This window comes from Furipterus horrens, unplaced genomic scaffold, assembly GCF_987537825.1.
Source record: "Furipterus horrens unplaced genomic scaffold, mFurHor1.1.pri manual_scaffold_1, whole genome shotgun sequence".
NCBI lineage: Eukaryota > Metazoa > Chordata > Mammalia > Chiroptera > Furipteridae > Furipterus > Furipterus horrens.
In genome coordinates, this window is record NW_028327171.1 from 171820804 (window position 1) to 171840643 (window position 19840).

Below are 19840 nucleotides of genomic sequence, written 5' to 3' on the forward strand. Positions count from 1 at the left end.
AGAGGAAAACTCAACCTTAGTGGAAGCTGTGGGGGTTGTGCTATAAATTATGTTCCCCTTAGCAATATGCAGCATCAATGTGCAGGATAGCTATAATGCTTGTAGCAGCCTGCAGTCTCCCTCAGACCCTGGGTCTAGTTTTATCAAGCACATGCTTTAAAGTGTTGCTGTGGTTAGACTGGCATCTGTCTTTCTGGGCTATTTATTTATTGTTGGGGAGGATAACAGATGTGGGCTCATCTCTGCCTCACATGGACTGATTTTCAATACCCGTTTGTGATATAAACATGATGTGGCACATTAGCTAGAAACACCTGCAGTGCTTCTGAGCAGCAGACACGTGCCCAGGGCCTGTCCCTAACTCCACCCACCCTTTGTTCCTTACCTGAAGAGGAGAGACAGCCCAGCAGAAGCTGTTTTCCTTTATGGCAGAGTGATTCAGAAAACTGGCTTAATAAAATCCATAAATCTGAACAACCTCCTCCTACCTGCTCTGCGGAGACTATTTTTCCTGCACTCATTTTCTCCTCTAGTCTCTCCAGTCTTCCTGGGAGGCAGCTGTGAAGGGTAGCTAGGAACATTATTTTTTAGGACTCCTACTCCTTCCTTCTCTTTTTTTTTTTTGTCAAAACCCTCCTGATCAAGTACCTCTTTTTTCTAAGCAATTGATGACAGGATTCTGTACCCCATTTTTATTTTTTTATTTTTTGGTTAGAAGTACCATTTTTCTTTGTTTGGATTGACTTTCCCCTTTCCATTGGCAGTTCTCTTACCACTTGCTTTGGTCCTTAGCTTTTCTTTCTTGGTCATCTTCTTTTGCTTCTCTTCCTCTCCTCTTCCTCCTTCTTTTCCTTCTTTTTTAACCCCTCTTTGCCTGTTTTATAATTTTACTTTACTTCTGTCCACCTGGAATCTTACTTCTTCCCTACAAATATCTGCTGTTCCCTCACTTCTGTTTTGGTACCCTAATTTACCCATTCTTTAAACATTTCCTGAATGCCTACTCTTGTCAGGGGAACAATATTCTTTGTGGAACTTGACCCCTATCTTCCTTAGTATTTGAGTAAAAAGTTAACTGATAATAGTCAGTGGCAAAAAGAACAAAAAAAGGTTTGTAAATTTTAGACCTCCCAGAGCTGGAATGGCTTTAAGGTTCATCTGATCCCGAAAACTTCAAACTCCTCATAGCCCTTTTATGGACCATCACATGTAGGTAATCAAAAGCATGAGGATTTGCAGCGGCTCTGGGTGCTTCAAATGGAGGACTTGGACTTAGAGATGTTTTAGATCTTGGGGATTCCTTGTTAAATGTATTTCAACAAAGAGTTCTAAGGTTAAAACATTTTTGAAAATCATTTCCTAGTATAATCTTATTTGCCAAATGGGGAAACAGACTGGAAGAAGTTAGGTGACTTGTCCAAAGTCATCCAGTCCATAGTGCCAAAGCGAGGGGTGTAAATCTAGCTTGTAGCCTAGCATTCTTTGGAGAAGGCATACCATGTCCTCAGTCTCACAGAAAAATGGGGAGCCAAGTAGCCTTCTAGTCATTGTATTCATTGAATAGAGTTTATTCTTACCCATTATAAACCTGGCTTTTAAAAAATATTTTATTGTTTATGCTATTACAGTCGTCCCAACTTTTTCCCCTTTGCCCCACTTCCACCCAGTGGCCCCCATTCCCTCAGGCAATTCCCACACCATTGTCCATGTCCATGGGCCCTTCATACATGTTCTTTGACTAATCTTTCAATCTTTTAATGGAATATTTGTTTGTTCTCTGTCCAGACCATCATTTCTTGACCTTTCAAACATTATTTCTTACACTTAAGAAAAAATCCAAAACTGGGGACTCCTTTTTTTGGCTGTAGTCTGGTACTGATAGTAATCTACAATTTTATACAAAAACCATCACTAGGAGAACTCAAGGTAGTCAATGATCATTCTCCATGGTGTTGCTGTGACCTATGAAGTGTCTCGCTGTTGGAAATAGTTCCTAAATGTTCATATGTCACTTGCGGTAAATTCAACTATAGATTTCCTTATATCCGGCTTTAATTAAAGCCTATTAATCTATTCCTTCTGGGAATAGACTTGGTCTACAATGAAGGTTGAATTAAAAAACTGAAAAAGGAGACCACAATCCCTATGCAGTGTAGTGAATCTTGTATAAACACCAATAAGACAAACACATTTGATATATTTCTACTATGGATTTTCTTTTAGGGCCAAAGTGTGAATGGTTGATGTTTGTAAGGACAATATAGTTTATCTTTTAGGGAGGCAAGTCTACAGGCTCTGAGCCACTATTAAGAAGCACTAAGATAAAAACAAAATACCTCTACAGACTACAAATTGGGATTCTTGGAACAGTCTGGCATAAAATGGTGCTCGGGAAAGGATGCAAAGTCAGGCTTTGTTTGGCTTGGAACAAATAAAACAGCCGTGTCTAAAATGAAGCAGCACTAATGATACCTGTCTTGTTCTGCATTCTCTTGACTCAGAATGAGCAGGGCTGGCTGTCCTCAGTTCCTGGATCCACAATGGTCCTCCTCCCAGAGCCTGGCTCAGTCTCAGCCCATGTTTGTTCATAAGGGGAAGTTGAGGGTCCGGGGATGTGCTTCCTGTCCCATCTCCTCCTCTGTCCTTCTTGTCTCGCTCTCCTCTGCTAACCACACTTCAAGGTGAAAGCCCAGTCATGCTTCCCAGCACATTCTTCAGACTTTATGTCTGTCTGGACTGAAAGGACAAAATGGTGATGTGGCTAGACCAGAGCAGGCCCTTCAGGATGCATTCATTTTGCAGCAGCAGCTGACGTGGAGGGTTAGTTACTGCTCTCCTCAGCCACCGTGAGGACCACAGAGGAGGGGGTGGCAGCTGAGACCAGCAGCCTTTTCTGGTGCAACTCTTCCCACTTACTTCTGTTCACAGCCACCGAATCCAGCATTGGCTTGAGTTTCACATTGATCTTCACCAACGCCTAAGATAAAACAATAAAAAGGTGGGGGAGAAGAACCAGAGTCACTGACATGATTTTCCAGCTTTCATATGAGAGTGGAAACCGGCTGTAAAAAATGGAAAGTGATGATTATTTGGTAACTATGAGCTATTTACAAGAAGTAGATATGCATTTAGTGCTACTGTTTTATATTAATAGAGCCTATGCAGAAAATGAAAACACAGGTGGCCATGTACTACTCCAGAGTGCTGGCCAATTAGATTATGATCCTGTTTTAGATCCATATCAAACAAGACAGGAAACAAAATATCTAGCTCACACAGGTCTGCTAATATGTGTATCTTTGCCTGCCAAGAAGGCCTCTATCTCAATAGACCATGAACTTAAGTTTTTACAAAAGTAAACCTACTGTTTGCTCAACTGTAGATGACTCCAGGTGGACTTACCTGAATAAGAAAGGCCAGGTAAAATCTTGAAACAAGAAAAAGTGCTCATTTTTAAGGCTAAGAATCTGGGAGCTGTGCCTAATGTACAGATCACCATGAGAATATGTATGAAAGTGGACATGAGAGAAAAGAAAAAGGAGTGTGGAAGACAGGGGTGTAGGAGAGATGAAGAAAGAGAACATGTAGCCTACGGCCAGAGCCAACTGACCATGAAACTAATGAAACTCAGGATTAAGGGTTCTAATTGTGGGAGGTCCTTCTAAATATTTCCTTTTTTTATGTAATTTTGTATTTTTTGGAAGTCCTCACAAACTTTTGGCCTCCCAAAACTTGAATCACCCTTAGAGTGGAACAAAACAATAAATGAAACCAAGGATGGCAGAGCTGTGAGGTGTTAGCTCCTGGGAAGGTAACACTTCGCATTTCCACTCTATGCCTCTGGTCAGAGTCTGTGGCCTCAGATTAGATCCCCGATGTAGACACCTTGCAGGTGTGTCCCATTCACCACAAGTGAAACCAACCACTTCAGTTTCAGCACACCTCCCCAAAAGCTTTCTGAGCATGACCTGCGGCCAAGAGCAAAGTCCTCTGACAGGAGGAATAGCTCTTCTAGTTGCTGTTCTTCCCTAAGCATGCTGGCAAACCACCTGTTTGTCCCCTCAACCTCCCACTCCAGGGACTCATAGGACCACAAGTAAAATGTTCCTAGCTGTGCGGTAAGTAAGTAAGAGGGGGTTGAAAACCCCAGAAATAACCTGGTATCCTACTGAGCAGTGAGAACTCCAACCTGGCTGAGATGATGTTCCTTCATATCGATGTCCCTTAAACAGAACACATTCTCTCTCTTTAAAAAAGTGATATTTATCACACTGAGCAATATGTGTGGGCTCAGTGTCCTGTTTATTCCATATAGAATCAGATGTATTAGTTACTCCATGTAAAAACAATACAGCAACATAACTCAGGAGGTGATCAAACTCCTATCTATTTCCATGGGGAAAATGCAGGTACCTGCTTCTGCTCAATGCATAGAGCTTTTATTTAGACAATAGTGTGAGGTAGCAATAAATGCGGTGGTTCTGGTTAATATAGTTTGGCACTGGCTCCCCTTCAGTCTGCTTAAGCCTTTTAATTAAACTCACTACTATAATTTCTATGGAAATTAGTATTTATGTTATTTTCCTGCTACCAAAGCATTTCTCTAGAACTTTTTTTTTTTTAATCCCAGGAGCACAAATTGGATTTTTTTTCTGCCTGAAATGTAATTAAAAACTCATTTGATTACTATATTTTGGCTCGGCTTCACTTATTAAATTCCTGTAATCAGTTTTCTTTTATGAAGCTGCTGGGAAATGATCTCAAAAGCAACACATTTTTGTCCTCTTTGGCAGGTTCCCGAGCATTTTAAATTACATGCCTAGCACCTGTCCATGACTTGAATTCCTCCACCAATTTCTTCCTTTGACCATTTAAGTTTACTTGGCTTAGTCCCCCCAAAAGATTTCTTTCCTTTTTCTAGTTCTTTGTTCTCCCTCTTGCTTCTTTTGTGTTGAAAAAAAATTGGGGGTGGGATACATAGTTCTCAGAATTGCTTCCCTTTGTTTCATATTCTCCTTAAACACAGAATTGACATAGTAGAATATCGTTTTTCCCTGGCAGGTGCTAGTTCTAGGCAAAGGTAGCAAAAATCCAATCCTGAAGAACTACTCTTACTGACACTATAAATTTGTTACACAAATGTAGTTACCTGAGAGAATATAGAACTATTAGGCTATCAGGGAAGCAAAGGGTTATCCACAAACCTAAATCCTGAGGTTTACAGTAATTACGTGCAATGCGCCATCAGGAAGATAATTGTTCCTGGTATTTATTTAGAAAGGTAAGACTAGTTCTAAAAACATCTCATCAGCGACTGACACCTGATGAGTTCTGTGCCAATTCTTCTAATATTTGTCTTGTTTGACTTGCTGTTCATTTAGTGAAAGAGGAAGGGATCACTTCTTACTTGTCTGCTCTCTCTCCGCAGACACACAGAGAGACTCTAAAGACTCTGTGTGCAGCGCCAATCAGCCACGGGCTGCTGGGTCTCCTCTGTGGCACCCTGTGGTGTGGCCACTCAATTTTTAAGCATGTTCAGAGGCAGTAAACTCACTACCTCCCAGGGGTGTTCGGTTTACTCTTTGTCCTGATTATATAATGTTGTTCCTTATATTGAGCTGAAAACTACATGTCCCTGTAACTTGTACCTAATGGTTCCCGTCCTTGGGGTGCTTTTCCTTTAAACCAGAATCGACTTGGACCACGTAGGAGTGACGACTTGTGTACTGCTCCAAGAGTAGCTAGGTTGATACTGACCTAACAACTGAGCTTGGGGCCTGCTGCTTCTTATTGCCTGGGGCAACTGGACCAAAATCATTTGGGCTCCTAAGCTCCCTCCTGGCCCATCACACGCAAGGCCGCGGATACTCACCCCACTCAAGGACACAGCCTTGGGCATCTAGCTATCCAGGTGGCTGAGGAACCCCGCTTCCTTCCTGATTCCATTCACACTCCATTGTTGAGTCTACTTGTGACCATCATGTACACTTTATTCTATATTTTCTTTATTTTCAATAAGTAATATATTCACATAGACCAATAGAAACAAAGGGTACAAAAGGTACAGTGTGAAATTTCCCTTCATTCCCTGCCCCAGACACCTAGATTCTTTTTCAGAGGCAAGTTGGATATCCCTCAAGAAACACTTTATGCATACGTAAGCATATATATGTATACATATACACATGCACTATATGTGTGGATGTATATAATGCATATGTCTAACACATTATATATGTATAATTAAGGTGATTCTCTCACCTTTTTGGGTATTTCTTTCAGAGAGGGAGTGAAATCAAAACCTTGTGGAACAACATTATTAAGATACTTGAGTTAGAGCAAGTGGACTCTATAGAAATTAGCAACTGGAGGATGTAGAGAGGAGAGGGACCAAATTCCAACTTCCCATTGTTATGCCACTGAGTTTTTCTTCTGCAGAGCTTAATCTGCTGTGAACACTCTCAAAAGTTGTAGTTCTCATGGACGGAAATTTGATTTGGATCTTTTAAAAAATAACTTTCATGACTTTGTCATGCCCAATCCTTCCTCTACCCTCTTGAACATGTAAAATATAATAAATGTCTTAATGTCCTCTCTATCAGTTTTATGATCTGTACCATTTCTAAGTCTGTAGTTGATTGATTTTTCTCATTATTATATTAGTATTGGTCTAGTTTTATTTTGCTTCTTTGCATGCCTGGTGTTTTTGAGTGGATATCAGACACTAGGAATTTTATGTTGTTGGGTGCTGGATTTTTTTTTTTTTTTTTTTTTTAGTATTTCTTTAAACATTTTTTAGTTTTGTCTTGGTATGCAGTGAGGTTACTTGGAAATAATTCCATTCTTTTTAGGCTTGCTTTTAAGCTTTATTAGGTGGGTCCAGAGCAGCCTTTAATCTAGGGCTAATTTGGGCAATAATTTTAAGACATTCATTTTCTGAGAACTGTACCCAGTACCTCATATATTTCAAGGGTTTCCTTTAATACCGTGTCTGGTGGGAACATGGACTATTCCCCAGCCTGTGTGAGCTCTGCTTTTTGCTATTTCTTCTCTCGGCCTTAGTGGTTCCCTCACACGCATGTGGTGAATGCACGGAGGACTCCAGCCCTCAGCAGACCTCAGCTCTCTCTCTCACGCAGCTCCCTTCTCTGGTGTCTTCCTTGGGAACTGGGATCTCTTTGGCCTCCCAGACCCGTGGCTCTGCCTCCTCATCTCAGTGAGACCACTGGGCTCTGCCTACATTCCCCTCCCTGGCCATGGTCTGGAAACTCCCTCCAGGTAGTAAGCTGGGACGACTGTAGGGCTCATTTCATTTGTTCCCCACTCTCAGGAATCACTGTACTGTGCTGCCTGTTGTCCACTGTCTGAAAACTGTTTCATGTATTTTTCTGGTTTTGCTTTCTGTTTTGTTTTGTTTTCTTGCTCCTGTTACTCTATTATGGCCAGAAGTGGAAGTCTCTTATCATTGGTTTTAAACAACTCTGTCTTGGGTACTATGCCAAGAGTTCCCAGGGAGAGTGGAAACAAGGCCTTTCTTCTGTGTGTCTCTAACTCCTAGCTCAGTGACTCCTGAGAACAACAGCCCCTCCTCTAATCCTCCCACAGGCTGTGGCAGGAAGAAGGTTTAAGGCCAGGACAGCCATCAGTGGCGGAGAGCGGGGTCAGGACATTCTGACCTGCTACAAAAAACCTGCCATAAACACAAATCCAGAAGGACCCCCTTGGGAAATGAGCATAGTAGTCTCTCTTATTACCATTATTCCTTAGGCCTGTTTTTATCAGTTCACCAAGCTGCTAAGAGTCAGATTCTGGCCTTCCTTTTACTCTGTCATCATGATCCCTATCTGCTATCACCTGGCCCAGCATGTGCTTATTAGCACGCACAATCATTTCATAGAATTCCACTGTAGGAGAGATGGAGCAGACTCGGGGCACGGGAACAAGCAGAGAGTGAGCTGTGCTCTTAGAACAAGTTACTACTCCTATACCCTGCTCTTGGAAGGAGGCATAGAGGAACCCACCATATTAATCTTTGAACACAATAATGTCCAACTATGTCATTAATACCTTTGAAAAATGCTGAGGAGCCTTGGCTGGCGTGACTCAGTTGGTTGGGCATCACCTGGCAAAGCAGAAGGTCATTGGTATGATTCCTGGTCAGGGCATGTGCCTGGGTTGCAGGACTGGTCCTTTGTTGGGGCGTACGAGAGGCAACTGATTGGTGCTTCTATCCCACATGGATGTTTCTCTCCCTCTCTTTCTCCCTACCTTCCCCTCTCTCTAACTAACTAAATAAATAAAATCTTAAAAAAATAAAAAAGAATATAAACGTAGAGGAAATCATCTGAGATAGTTATTCATTTTAAGGCCGAAGAAAGAAGATTTTCACATCTATTGTTGAATTACATATTTACAGAGTGCTGACAATAAGTTTTAGTATTTTTTGCCTTCCCCCACTCCTACCTTAACCCAAGAGAAATAACCAGAAACTAAAAGATACAATGCATGGTAGAAAAGAGAATTTAAAGTATTTTTTAAAATATCTACTTTTTGATAAAATATAAAAATAAACTTGGAGCCCATCTCAAATATCTGTTTGAGGCAATATTGCTATTATGAAAATATGATCACTTTACTATTGTATCATTTATTTTCTGAGTAAAAATGTCAAAAAAAAAACATTTAGGGTTGGTATTTTGAAATGGAAAATCATTGTTGATATGACCCACTGGTGCCGTCTCTGCTCAGACCTTCAGCAGGAGGGGCCAGAGAGCACACAACAGGTGTCAGGCCCTGCAATGCTCTTAAACTCATGACTGGCAAAAAAAAGAAATGGCCAACTCTGGAAGCAAATCCAAACTTTCAGTTACTGAACTGTTGAACTGCTAATTCTTCTTGGTTCCCAAAGGTTAAGATTATTCATGATTTAATCTGACACATCCCTGGATTTTATAGGCCATGCTGTAATGATGCAATTGGCTAAAATCCCATCTGTCTTGCTCACCTTCTACTCTTCCATTGCATTGTAAAGGCCGATCAGTGAACTGATTGCCTAGAATTGAATTTATCACCATTCTCCAAACCTTCTGCTGCTCTTGGAATTACTCTCTCTGGGAACTGAGCATGATCATTTCCACCCAACTGCCCCACCCAGAAATCTACAGGTCATCGATGGCATCTCCCTTTCCCCCTTCCTTTAAACCATCACCAGGTTTTGTCAGTCCTACTTCCAAAGTGTCTTTGTGTGTCAGTCTATTGCGATTTCTACAACCTTAGTTCAGGCTACCATCATCTTTCATCTTTTTGACTGCTTTAAAGCTACTGCAGCCTCTTCCCTGGGCTTCCACCTCCCCTTTGCTCCCATCCAACCCACTCTCCACATTGTAGCCACCCTTAGAGTCCCTCAGAATCACACATCTGAACTCACCACTTTCTGCCCTGAACCTTTTAGGGTCTCCCATTTGATATGGATGGGCTATAAGACCCTACTGAAGTGGAGAATTGCAGTATGAAAAGAGAATGAAATCCAGAAATAAAACAAAAGAAGAAAAAAACTTAAAACCCAGTGGAAACTTGGGTTATGGTACATAAAACAGTTTGGAAATACCAAAAATAATGCCATCAAGTTTTCTAGAAAACTTGAAATACACATCTTTCTAGGCATTTTAACATTTTCCTGAGGGGGTGAGGATCTAAACTCCACATGGTGTGTGTGGCAGGGGAGTAGCCAAAGTGTTAGTTACTACATGTGAAAGCAGATGGAGCTGGCTGTGGGGTCCAGATGGGAAGCAGCAAAGAGATTCCTCCTAAACCTCACTCCTTCCTTCCCCAGTTCAATGGCCTTTGAAATTCAAGCTTGTATAAAAATTAATTTGCATTAAATTGCTTAAGATAATGTATTAACTACCATAGGAGGCTTCCAACAGTTTTTTAAAAACTTGCTTGGAAAAAAAATAAACACTATTGGTGAACACAGAAGCAAGCCAAGACTTTTGGGATAAATATTTTTAAACACTCACATTAAAGAAACCAGCTTTAAAATGAATCTTTAGTGTGTAATTGCTAGAATCAGAAAGTTAATAATCATTTACATATGTTGCACATATAACTGTGCCAGGCACTGTGGACTATTGGGTTCTTCCTAGGCTAGAGAACAGTGGAGTTTAAAGGGCTTTAGCTTTATGGCTTCTGTCCCACTTGGGGACAGAGTCATTTACTCCACCAGGACTGTGGTATCCCTAACAGAGATTGCTAGTGAGCCTTCCCAGTATACAGGTGGCCTTCCCTGAGCTTAAGTATGGCCAGGGAGGTGTAAGCAGAATTCATGAGGAGGAGCTTCTGAGGAAACTCTAAAATGGGCATTTATTCAGCGGGGAGGTACAGCTTTTGCTCTTGCCTCTATTTCTTTGTTGTTGCTGGAATGTTACCACGATGGCTGGAACCACAGTGCCCATATTGTGACTATGAGGCACCCTTGACTATGGAACTGCCATCTTATAGCAGCCTCAAATTGACTTATCTGGATTACTTTTTATCAGAGAGAAAAATACATTTCTCTTTTGTTTAAACTATTGTGGTTTCAGGTCTCCGTTACCAGTGGCTGCATGCAATTCCTAATTGAGAGAATCAATGATATATTGTAAGTCTTCATTTTCTGTCTACCTGTGCAGGTGTCAGATGATTCTAGGCATTTGGATACCTGAATGAATTCCCTCCATTTGGGAGTTTTAAGTTAAGTCTTTTGGCAGGGGATTATAGTGAACTGTAGTAGACTGCAGAAGCTACAACAGAATCCATTCCATGTGCTCTGAGTAGGAACATAATTCAGGTCCATCCAACGGGAGTGCCTGGGAGTTGGTGTAGGGGTGGGGATGGGCACCAAGCTAAGGCAATCAGAGAGCTCTCTAGGTTTTACCTGGAACTACCGCAAATGAGGTTTTCATTTTCTTTCTTTCTCCCTCCCATCCTCTCTCTCTCCTTCCCTCCCCCTTCTTCCTCTCTTCCTCCCTCCCCCTCTCTCTCTCTCTCTCTCTCCCTCTTTCCTTCTTCCTCCCTTCCTTCTCTCTCTCTCTCTCTCTCTTTCTTTCTTGGTGTGAATAATTTCTATAATAAATGTGTGACCTTAGAGCTGCCAAGACATGTGAAGAACACCTGACTGGGTGAAGCCAAAACATAACTAGGAGGCATGGAAAAGGGGATGTATGTCTCATGGTGGCCTTTCAATCCCCTGGACTCAGCTGAAGGCCAACGGCCAACTGTACCTCCCCAGTTACTTGAGCTAAAAAAATCCGTTTCTGTTCAAACTAAATTGAGTGAGTCTCTGAGCTCCAAATGATGGGTGTTTTGCTATCATCATTTATTGTTCTCTGCCATCCCAGGGATTACTTGAGATTAAAACCCCCACCAGGCTTTGAAATGGTGGCTGGCATGAGGGACTCTCAGCTTCCCCAGCATAAAAAGTTGCTCTACACACTTGCTGAGCAGCGTCTTTACCCAAGTTAATGAGAGCTGGGGGCAACTAGCAGGTATCTCCTTTTTTTCTGGCAGACCCTTCAAAGTTTTTTAAAAGGTTGCTCATTCTTAGCCTGTCATATTGTGGGGACTGAGAAAATACTCAGAAGATGCCAATTCCTTCTGGTGGCAAAGTCAGTAGGTCTACAGAATTTTGGCTTCCAAGGAAGGAGAATTAAAGGAATTGGGTAGCAGCATCCATTCAGCCTGGATTTTCTCTGTGAAGCAAGTGAACTTGGACAGAAAGGAAAAACAGCAACTAGATGTTATTTTCTCCTTAGTGGGAGTTTAGTATTATTCTGTTTATCATATTGGGTGAGATTATTTTCCCAGTTGGGAAACCTATTTCTTACATATGATATTTACTCTATGAATCTGTTATTATTCAGCAGTAACAGGTTGGCTATGTCGGATTTTTGCAAGTGTCAAAAATATATTGTCAGAACTTTGTTTTGTTAGTGATATTTGAGATCTCAAAATCTAAATAATGTGAGACAGTTACCCAAGAAGCAGTAAAGATGATACAGCTACAGAGCTAATGCTTAGTACGAGGCAAGCAAGTGCATTAGAATCCATTGCAAGAATGATTCAGAGCTGTAATTGGAATCCTAAGGGCCGAGTCCAGCCAAGTTATAACATCGATGTTTGTAGCACTGATGTCTAACACCCTGAAAGCTAATTACAGCACTAGTAATAACTTAGAAAGGGATAATTTTCCTTCCGAGTTCTGGAGCAGATTAGCAGTGCCTGTAAGAGTGAAAATGCAACAAAGTCATTTTCCTCTTTTCTTTCCTTTTCCATGTCCTTCCTGACCTCTCAGGTTGCTTGTTTATTTTATTTGATTTATATGCTTAAGGGATTCTTTTGTGGAAAATGATAGTTACAAATGACATTAACATTCTGAATTTATGAGACAGAGACTTTAGTCTCCTTGGATTAAGAGCATTGTTATTTCTATAATAGAGGGCAAGAGTCTTCAACTCAAATGATTACAGGGCCAGGTCAGGAAAGTTAATGAAGTATAGTTGGGAATGCTGGGGCCTGTGGCAAACTAGATATTTCATAATTTTAAAAACAGCATTCAGCAAAATAAAACATGTCTGTGGGCTGAATCAGGTCTGTGATAGACAGTAAAACACCTCTTGCCAAAATGAACTGAGTATTGAATGTGTCCTGTGTTCCAGGCACCATACTGACATCTCTCCCTGTGTGAGCCGATTAACCTTACAACAGTGCTGTGGGCTACATCTTGTTGGTCCTGTGTTGACAGATGAGGAGCCTGAGATTGGAAAAATTAAGTCGGAAGAGCCCAAGTTTGCATGCTTAAATGTACAGCAGAGCTGGAATGTCAGTCCAGGCCTGTCTGAGTACAGAGCCCCTTGCATCTTTACATGAGAGATCTCAGCTGGGATGCTGATGATGACAGGTATCTCACACCTGACTGTAGTGTCAGAACAGGGAGGCAACTCTTTTGTTCTAGTGTCTGTGATGCTGTTTGAAGACAAATTCACAGAGAGGTGACCTCACTGATTAATGAAGAAACACTGCCTCCCAAACATTAGGTGTAGAGAGTGAAGCTTTTATTTGTGACTCATCTACTCTATTGTGCCTTGGGAAAATAAAACCAGGGTTTTACGTAGCAAATAACAGGCAAATCTAAAGACAGCTAGTGTAAGTGGAAGCAAAGAGGACCATCTCTCCTATTATAATGAGCCCCTCTAGGATACTGTCATAGGCTATCCTGTTGGTTGGGTTTTCAGAGCAGATTGGTAGCTAATCAATCATGCTCACCATGTAGGCAACATCTGACTTGGAAGGAACGGCTGCTGACCCAGAAGCCATGGCCTTTGATGGATGGGTCTTCATATAAGTGGTGGTTGGAACATGTAACTAAAACACAGCCACATGTAACAATCCACCTCTCCACACAGCAGAATGTTTTCTGGTAAAACTGTGTACCTGAGAGTTTAAAGAAATAAGTAAAATTTATTATTTTTGCAAAGTTCAATGTGTTAAAAATGTCATATTTAAAATTGAGTTTGTTGGACGCACCAAGTTATTTACTATAGGTTTTCTGTATCCTTGTTTTGTGTCTTAAGAGTCCTAGGGTTCTCCAACCAAAATGGATAGGGTACCCATGTGAGAGGGTTGTACAGATATGGAATTGCAATTCCAGTCCTAAGTGGGCATGGTGTTCTGAGTAAGGGCCTCTAAGAATGGATTCTAGAATACTCTATTAGTATTTATCTTCTATTTCTTAGCTTAAACTGTCATCTCTCAGTATCCACAGGGAAACGGCTCCAGGACCGCCAACAGTGCCAAAATCGGCAGATGCTCAATTCCCTTACAGAAAGTGGCAAAGTATTGGCATATAACCTGTGCACATACATCTTCCTGTATACTTTACATAATACCTAGATTACTTATAGTACCTAGTACAATGTAAGTGCTATGTCAATAGTTGTTATACTGTTATGTTTTGGAAATAATGACAAGAAAAAAAGTCCGTTCATGTTCAGTACGGATGAAAACATTGTAGGCCTAACTACATAGCACATGTTGGCAACAATGCAACATTTTTTCTGAATATTTTTGATTCACATTTGGTTAAATATGCAAATGTAGACCCCATGGATTCAGGTCTACTGTATTTAAAAGTCTCCAAAGACTCAAAAGACTAATTATCTGTACTAATGAACTTCTTAGTTAGTGCCATGTAAATCCAATGATTACTGAGTATTTCTTGTGAGAGTTTAAAAATGGTCCCCATGCCCAGCACCAAACAGTGCTCAGATTCAAGAGAGGGAGAAGCCATCCAAGCCGGCCTCCCAATGTCCAGATCTACAGAGTACCAGACCTACAGCATCCATGAGAAATACTGTCTTTAGGTAAAGATCCTTGGGGACAAAAGTTTTCTATTATTTTAGTGGTTTCACTCCATATGGAAAGAGAATCATCCTTTTCTAAACTTTACAATATAATTTAATAAGTGAGATTCTGGAGAGAAATAAAAAAAGACAAGAAAGGAATATTTTATACATTCCACTGGGTGTATGGGGAGGATGTTGTATCATTAGGTGGCTTTCTCTTTGTCCATAGAAAGGGGCCAATCTCTCTACTTTATGACCTGGTTGAAGGTTTGCTATCGTAGCTCTTCTTTACATTTTAACTCCTGAAAAGGCTAAGATATGGGAAATGTTTGTCTGTGTGGGACAGCAGGACCAATGTCTGCTCTATATTTTTATTACACTTTTGAAGTACAGTTTAAGAAAAGGAATATTTGAATTTTATGAACAAAAACTTCCTATCAGCAACATTTTCTATCTATTCAATGTTGTGAAGTTTTATAATTTAACTTTCAAACACTGACCATTAAAATTAAGTAATCATCCCAATAAAGACACATTAGACTGTTTTTGAACTAAATTCTAAAGCTTAAATGGAAAAAAATCAATAAGAATACCCAGAAAATACTGAAAGAGTTATGGGGAAGGTGAAACTAGGCTTATTGATCCAGTGATTCCAATGCTGAGATTATACCCAAAGAATCCTGAAACACCAACTCAAAAGAACCTATGCATGCCTATGTTCATAGCAGCACTATTTACAATAGCCAAGTGTTGGAAACAGCCAAAGTGCCCATCAGTGGATGAATGGATCAAAAAAAAAGGTACATTTACACAGTGAAATACTATGCAGCAGAAATAAAGAAGGAACTCCTACTTTTAGCGACAGCAAGGATGGAACTAGGAATATTATGCTAAGTGAAATAAGCCAGGTGGTGAAAGAAAAATACCATATGATCTCACCATATAGCAGAACCTAATGAAGAAAACAAATAAATGAGCAAAATAGAACCAGAGGCATGGAAATAATGAACTGACTGACATAAACCAGGGGGAAGGGGGGAGGGGAAGAAGGGGGAAAGAAGGGAAAGGGTCTAGTCAAGGAACTAGTATAAATGACCCATGGACATGAACAACAGGGTGGGGATTGACTATGGAAGTGGGGATGCGGGGTGCTGGAGAGCAATGGGGGAAAATTGGGATAGTTGTAATAGAACAACAAAAAATATATATTAAAAAATAAAACATCTATATAGCTTAATAATATAAAAATAAAATAAAATAAATTATAAAGCAATATTAATTGAAATAGTATAATGAGACAGGCAGATCAATAGAACAGAATAGAAAGAGTAAAAATAGAATTGAATTTAAAGGAATTTAGAGTACAATAAAGGTGACATTTTAAATCATAAGGAAAAATATTAGTCAAAAACTGATGGGAAATGGGGTAGTAATCTAAAAAACTATTCTGACGTCCCACTTTACATCCAACAAAATAAAACAAAGCCAAATAAATAACATATACATATAAAAATGAAGTAATAGAATTCTAAAAGAAGTTCTAAGAATTTTTAAAATATTATAAATTTGGAATGGGAAAGTCATTCTATGTATGACATAAAATCCAGAAGCCATAAAAGAAAAGACTCATGAATCTGACTACATAAAATCAATGTATTTCTGTATAGCATAAAGAAAGTAAAAAGATAAATGACAACTTGGAAAAACATTTGCCATTTTTGTACAGATTAAGCCTACTTTTTAATATGTACTGATTTCCTAAAGTCAATAAGATAAAAGATCACTAGTCCAACAGAAAGAATACAAATGGCTCCTCAGTAAAAAAATCTGTGCTAAAACTATGATCAGACACGTTTATAATATGGAAAATACAAATGAAAACTACAAAAAAGATTTGGGACCTATTGTATCAGAAAAATTCAAGAAGTTGAATAACATACTGCATTAGGAAGAATGTAGAAAAATAGGCAGCTTAGACATTGCTGGTGAGAACATAAATTTGTTCAAACTCCACAAAGGGAAAGTTGGCAATATCTATCAAAATTTTAAGTGCCCATATGCCAAAGGCCCAGTAATTCCACTTCTGTATATTTATCTTCCAAATAAAGTATGGAGATGATGCATTTATAAGGATATTTATGGCACTTGTTCACTAGAGCAGAATATTAGAAGCATCATTAGTGTCCTTAAATAATTAATTTATTAGTGGTTAATAATTTTCATCTATAAAATATAATACTCTATAGCTATGAAAAAGAATGAGGACTTCCAGCCAAGGAGGAGGCCTAGATGGACACGCTGCATCTCCCTCCACAACCAAGAAGGAATACAACTACTTCAAAACTAGAGACAACCAGAAGTTCCAGAAAATCAAGCTGCATGGAAGTCCAACAAACAAAGACAGGTAGGAGGGGCAGAGCTGGGGTGGAGAGGATGTGGTGTGGTGGCAGCAGCAAAGGATGCAGTGGTAGGCTGGTGGAAAGTGCAGTCAAACATTAGAAAAAGTTGAGAGGAACACTTGGGGAGCACTCTCAGCACCAGACCAGAGCTCACAACTCACAGTTCCAGAGCTGGGGAAAATAAAGCCTCATTACTTCTGACTGTGAAAACCAGTGGGGGTTGAGGCAGAGGCAGACACTGCCAGTCTCTCAGTAAAGTCCATTTGTTTAAAGGCAACCCACAGTTCTAAAACACCTACAAACCCACCCACTCTGGGAACAATGGCCAGGGCAACGGCTAGAGAGGTGCCAGGCCTATATGGAAGTGGGAGAAGTGTCTGGAAAAAAGGCGAGTGCTAAGCAAGTGGCATTGCTCCCTCTCAGACCCCTCCCCCCACATAGTGCCACAACGTGGTGAAATGGGTTGCCCTGTACTGATGAATACCTAAGGCTCCACCCCTTACAACATAACAGTTGTGATAGCTCTACCTAAGACACAGAGGCAAACAAACACAGGAGCCTGTCAAGATGAGGAGACAGAGAAGTATGGCCCAGAAGGGGGAACGGATCAAGATTCCAGTGAGAGAACTAAGCAACGAGGAGATAGCCAACCTAACAGAAGCAGAGTTCAAAGCACTGGTGATAAAGATGCTCACAGGCTTGACAGATATGCTTGAGTACGGCAAACACATAAGAGAAGACATGAAGGCTATGCTAAGTGAAACAAAGGAAAATCCACACAAAACCAATGGTGAAGGGAAGCAAACCAAGGTTCAAATTAATGATTTGGAACATAAAAAAGAAAAAGACAATCAACCAGTATAGAATGAGGAAACAAGAATTGAAAAAAATGAGGAGAGGCTTAGGAACCTCTGGGAAAACTTTAAATGTACCAGCACCCGAATCATAGGGGTGCAAGAAGGAGAAGAGGAAGAGTGAGAAATTAAAAGCTTATGTGAAAAAATAACGAAGAAAAACTTCCCAAATTTGGCGAAGGAAATAGACATACAAGTCCAGGAAGCACAGAGAGTCCCAAACAAGCTAGACCCCAGGAGAACCACACCAAGACATATCATAATTAAAATGCGAAAGGTTAAAGATAAAGAGAGAATCTTAAAAGCACCAAGAGAAAAGCAGAGTTATCTACAAAGGGTTGCCTATAAGACCATCAGCTGACTTCTCAAAATAAACTGCAGGCAAGAAGGGACTGGCAGGAAGCATTCAAGGTGATGAAAAGCAAGAACCTACAATCAGACTACTCCACCCAGCAAAGCTATCATTTAGCATGGAAGGGCAGATAAAGTGCTTCCCAGACAAGGTAAAGTTAAAGGAGTTCATCATCACCAAGTCATTATTATATGAAATGTTAAAGAGACTTACTTAAGAAAAAGAAGATCAACACTATGAACAGTAATATGACAACAAACTCACAACTATCAACAACTGAATCTAAAAAATAAAAACAGGAGAATTCCGGCCAAGATGGAGGCCTAGACTGACACGCTCCTTCTCCCTCCACAATTAAGAAGGACTACAACTACCGCAAAACCAGAAATAACCAGAAGTTCCAGAAAATAAAGCTACATGGAAGTCCAATGTATGAAATTATAAATAAGTGGTGCTCCTCTGGATGGGTAGGAGGGACGAAACTGGGGCGGAGAGGTCAAGCTGTGCTGGTGGTGGCAGCTGCAGCGACGAGTTGTGGGACTGCAGCAAGCACAGACACCCGTATTTAAGGGGAGCTGAAAAGCACCTGGGGAGCATCTCTGGCTGCAGACCAAACCCATCAGCTCGTGATTCCAACGCCAGGGAAGGCAGACCCTCATTGCCTCAGACTGTGAGGCCCAGAGGGCGTGGAGACAGAGGAGGACACTCCTGGTCTCTCAGCAGAGAGTGAACGGCAGGAATCCATCTTGGACCCCCGCCCCCTCACAAAGTGCCACAGTATGGTGAGAAGGGTTGCCCAGCAGTGATGAGTGCACAGGGCTCTGCCCCTGATAGTGTAGGAGGGGTGACAGCCCCACCCAAGAGGGAAAGGTAAATGAAAGCTGTCAAGATGGCAGGGATAATGATAGAGATCCCAATCACGCAGCTGACCAGCCAGCAAATACATGAATTAACAGACAAACAGATAATCTTTCTGAGGCTCAGTTCACAGCTATAGTTATAAGACAGCTTACAGAAATAACAGCGGGACTTAATCAAGACAGGGAAGGAATGAAGGCTAGTTCTGCTGAAATGAACAAAAACATGTACAAAAGTAGTGGTGAGGGAAGGAAAACCAGGGATCAAATCAACAAATCAGAATATAGGGAAGGAACAGTCAACCAGAGCAGAAAGAAGAAACAAAAAGTGAGGAAAATGAGAGGCTCAGAAACCTCTGGGACGACTATAAGCAAGCGAACATCCAAATTATAGGGTTGCCAGAAGGTGAAGAAGAAAAACTAGAAATTAAAAAATTATGTGAAAAAATAATGAAGCAGAACTTCCCGAACTTGGGGAAGGAAATAAACTTACAGGTCCAAGAAGCACAGATAGTTCTGAATAAACTGGACCCAAGGAGAACCACACCAAGACACTTTATAATCAAAATGTCAGTAATTAAGGATAAAGAGAGAATCTTAAAAGCAGAAAGAGAGAAGAAGAGAATTATGTACAAAGGGGTCCCAATTAGACTATCCGCTGATTTCTCGAAGGAGACTCTGCAGGCAAGAAGGGACGGGCAAGAAATATTCAAAGTAATGAAAATCCAAAACCTACGGCCACAATTACTCTATCCAGCGAAGCTGTCATTCAGAATAGAAGGGCAGAGAAAGTGTTTCCAGGACAAAGTAAAACTGAAGGATTTCATTAGATCCAAACCACTGTTATATGAGATGTTAAAGGGACTTGTTTAGAAGAAGGAGGATCAAAACTATGAACATTAAAATGAAAACTGTATTATAACAACCAGAAACAGAAACTAGGGAATTGAAACAAAGACAAACTAAGTACGCAATGAGAGTGGAAAAAGAATTAGAG

At 40.6% G+C, this 19840-nt stretch overlaps 1 protein-coding gene across 1 annotated transcript in view; it reads right to left on the bottom strand.

Moving 5' to 3' along the window:
• Positions 1 to 1618: 1618 nt before the first annotated feature.
• PDE11A (phosphodiesterase 11A) overlaps positions 1619 to 19840 on the bottom strand; it is a 356500-nt gene continuing 338278 nt past the window's right edge. Inside the window, exon 20 of the mRNA XM_090268071.1 lies at positions 1619 to 2977. Coding sequence (XP_090124197.1) covers positions 2822 to 2977 — 156 coding nt within the window. The 3' untranslated portion in view covers positions 1619 to 2821. The remainder of the gene's footprint in view (positions 2978 to 19840) is intronic.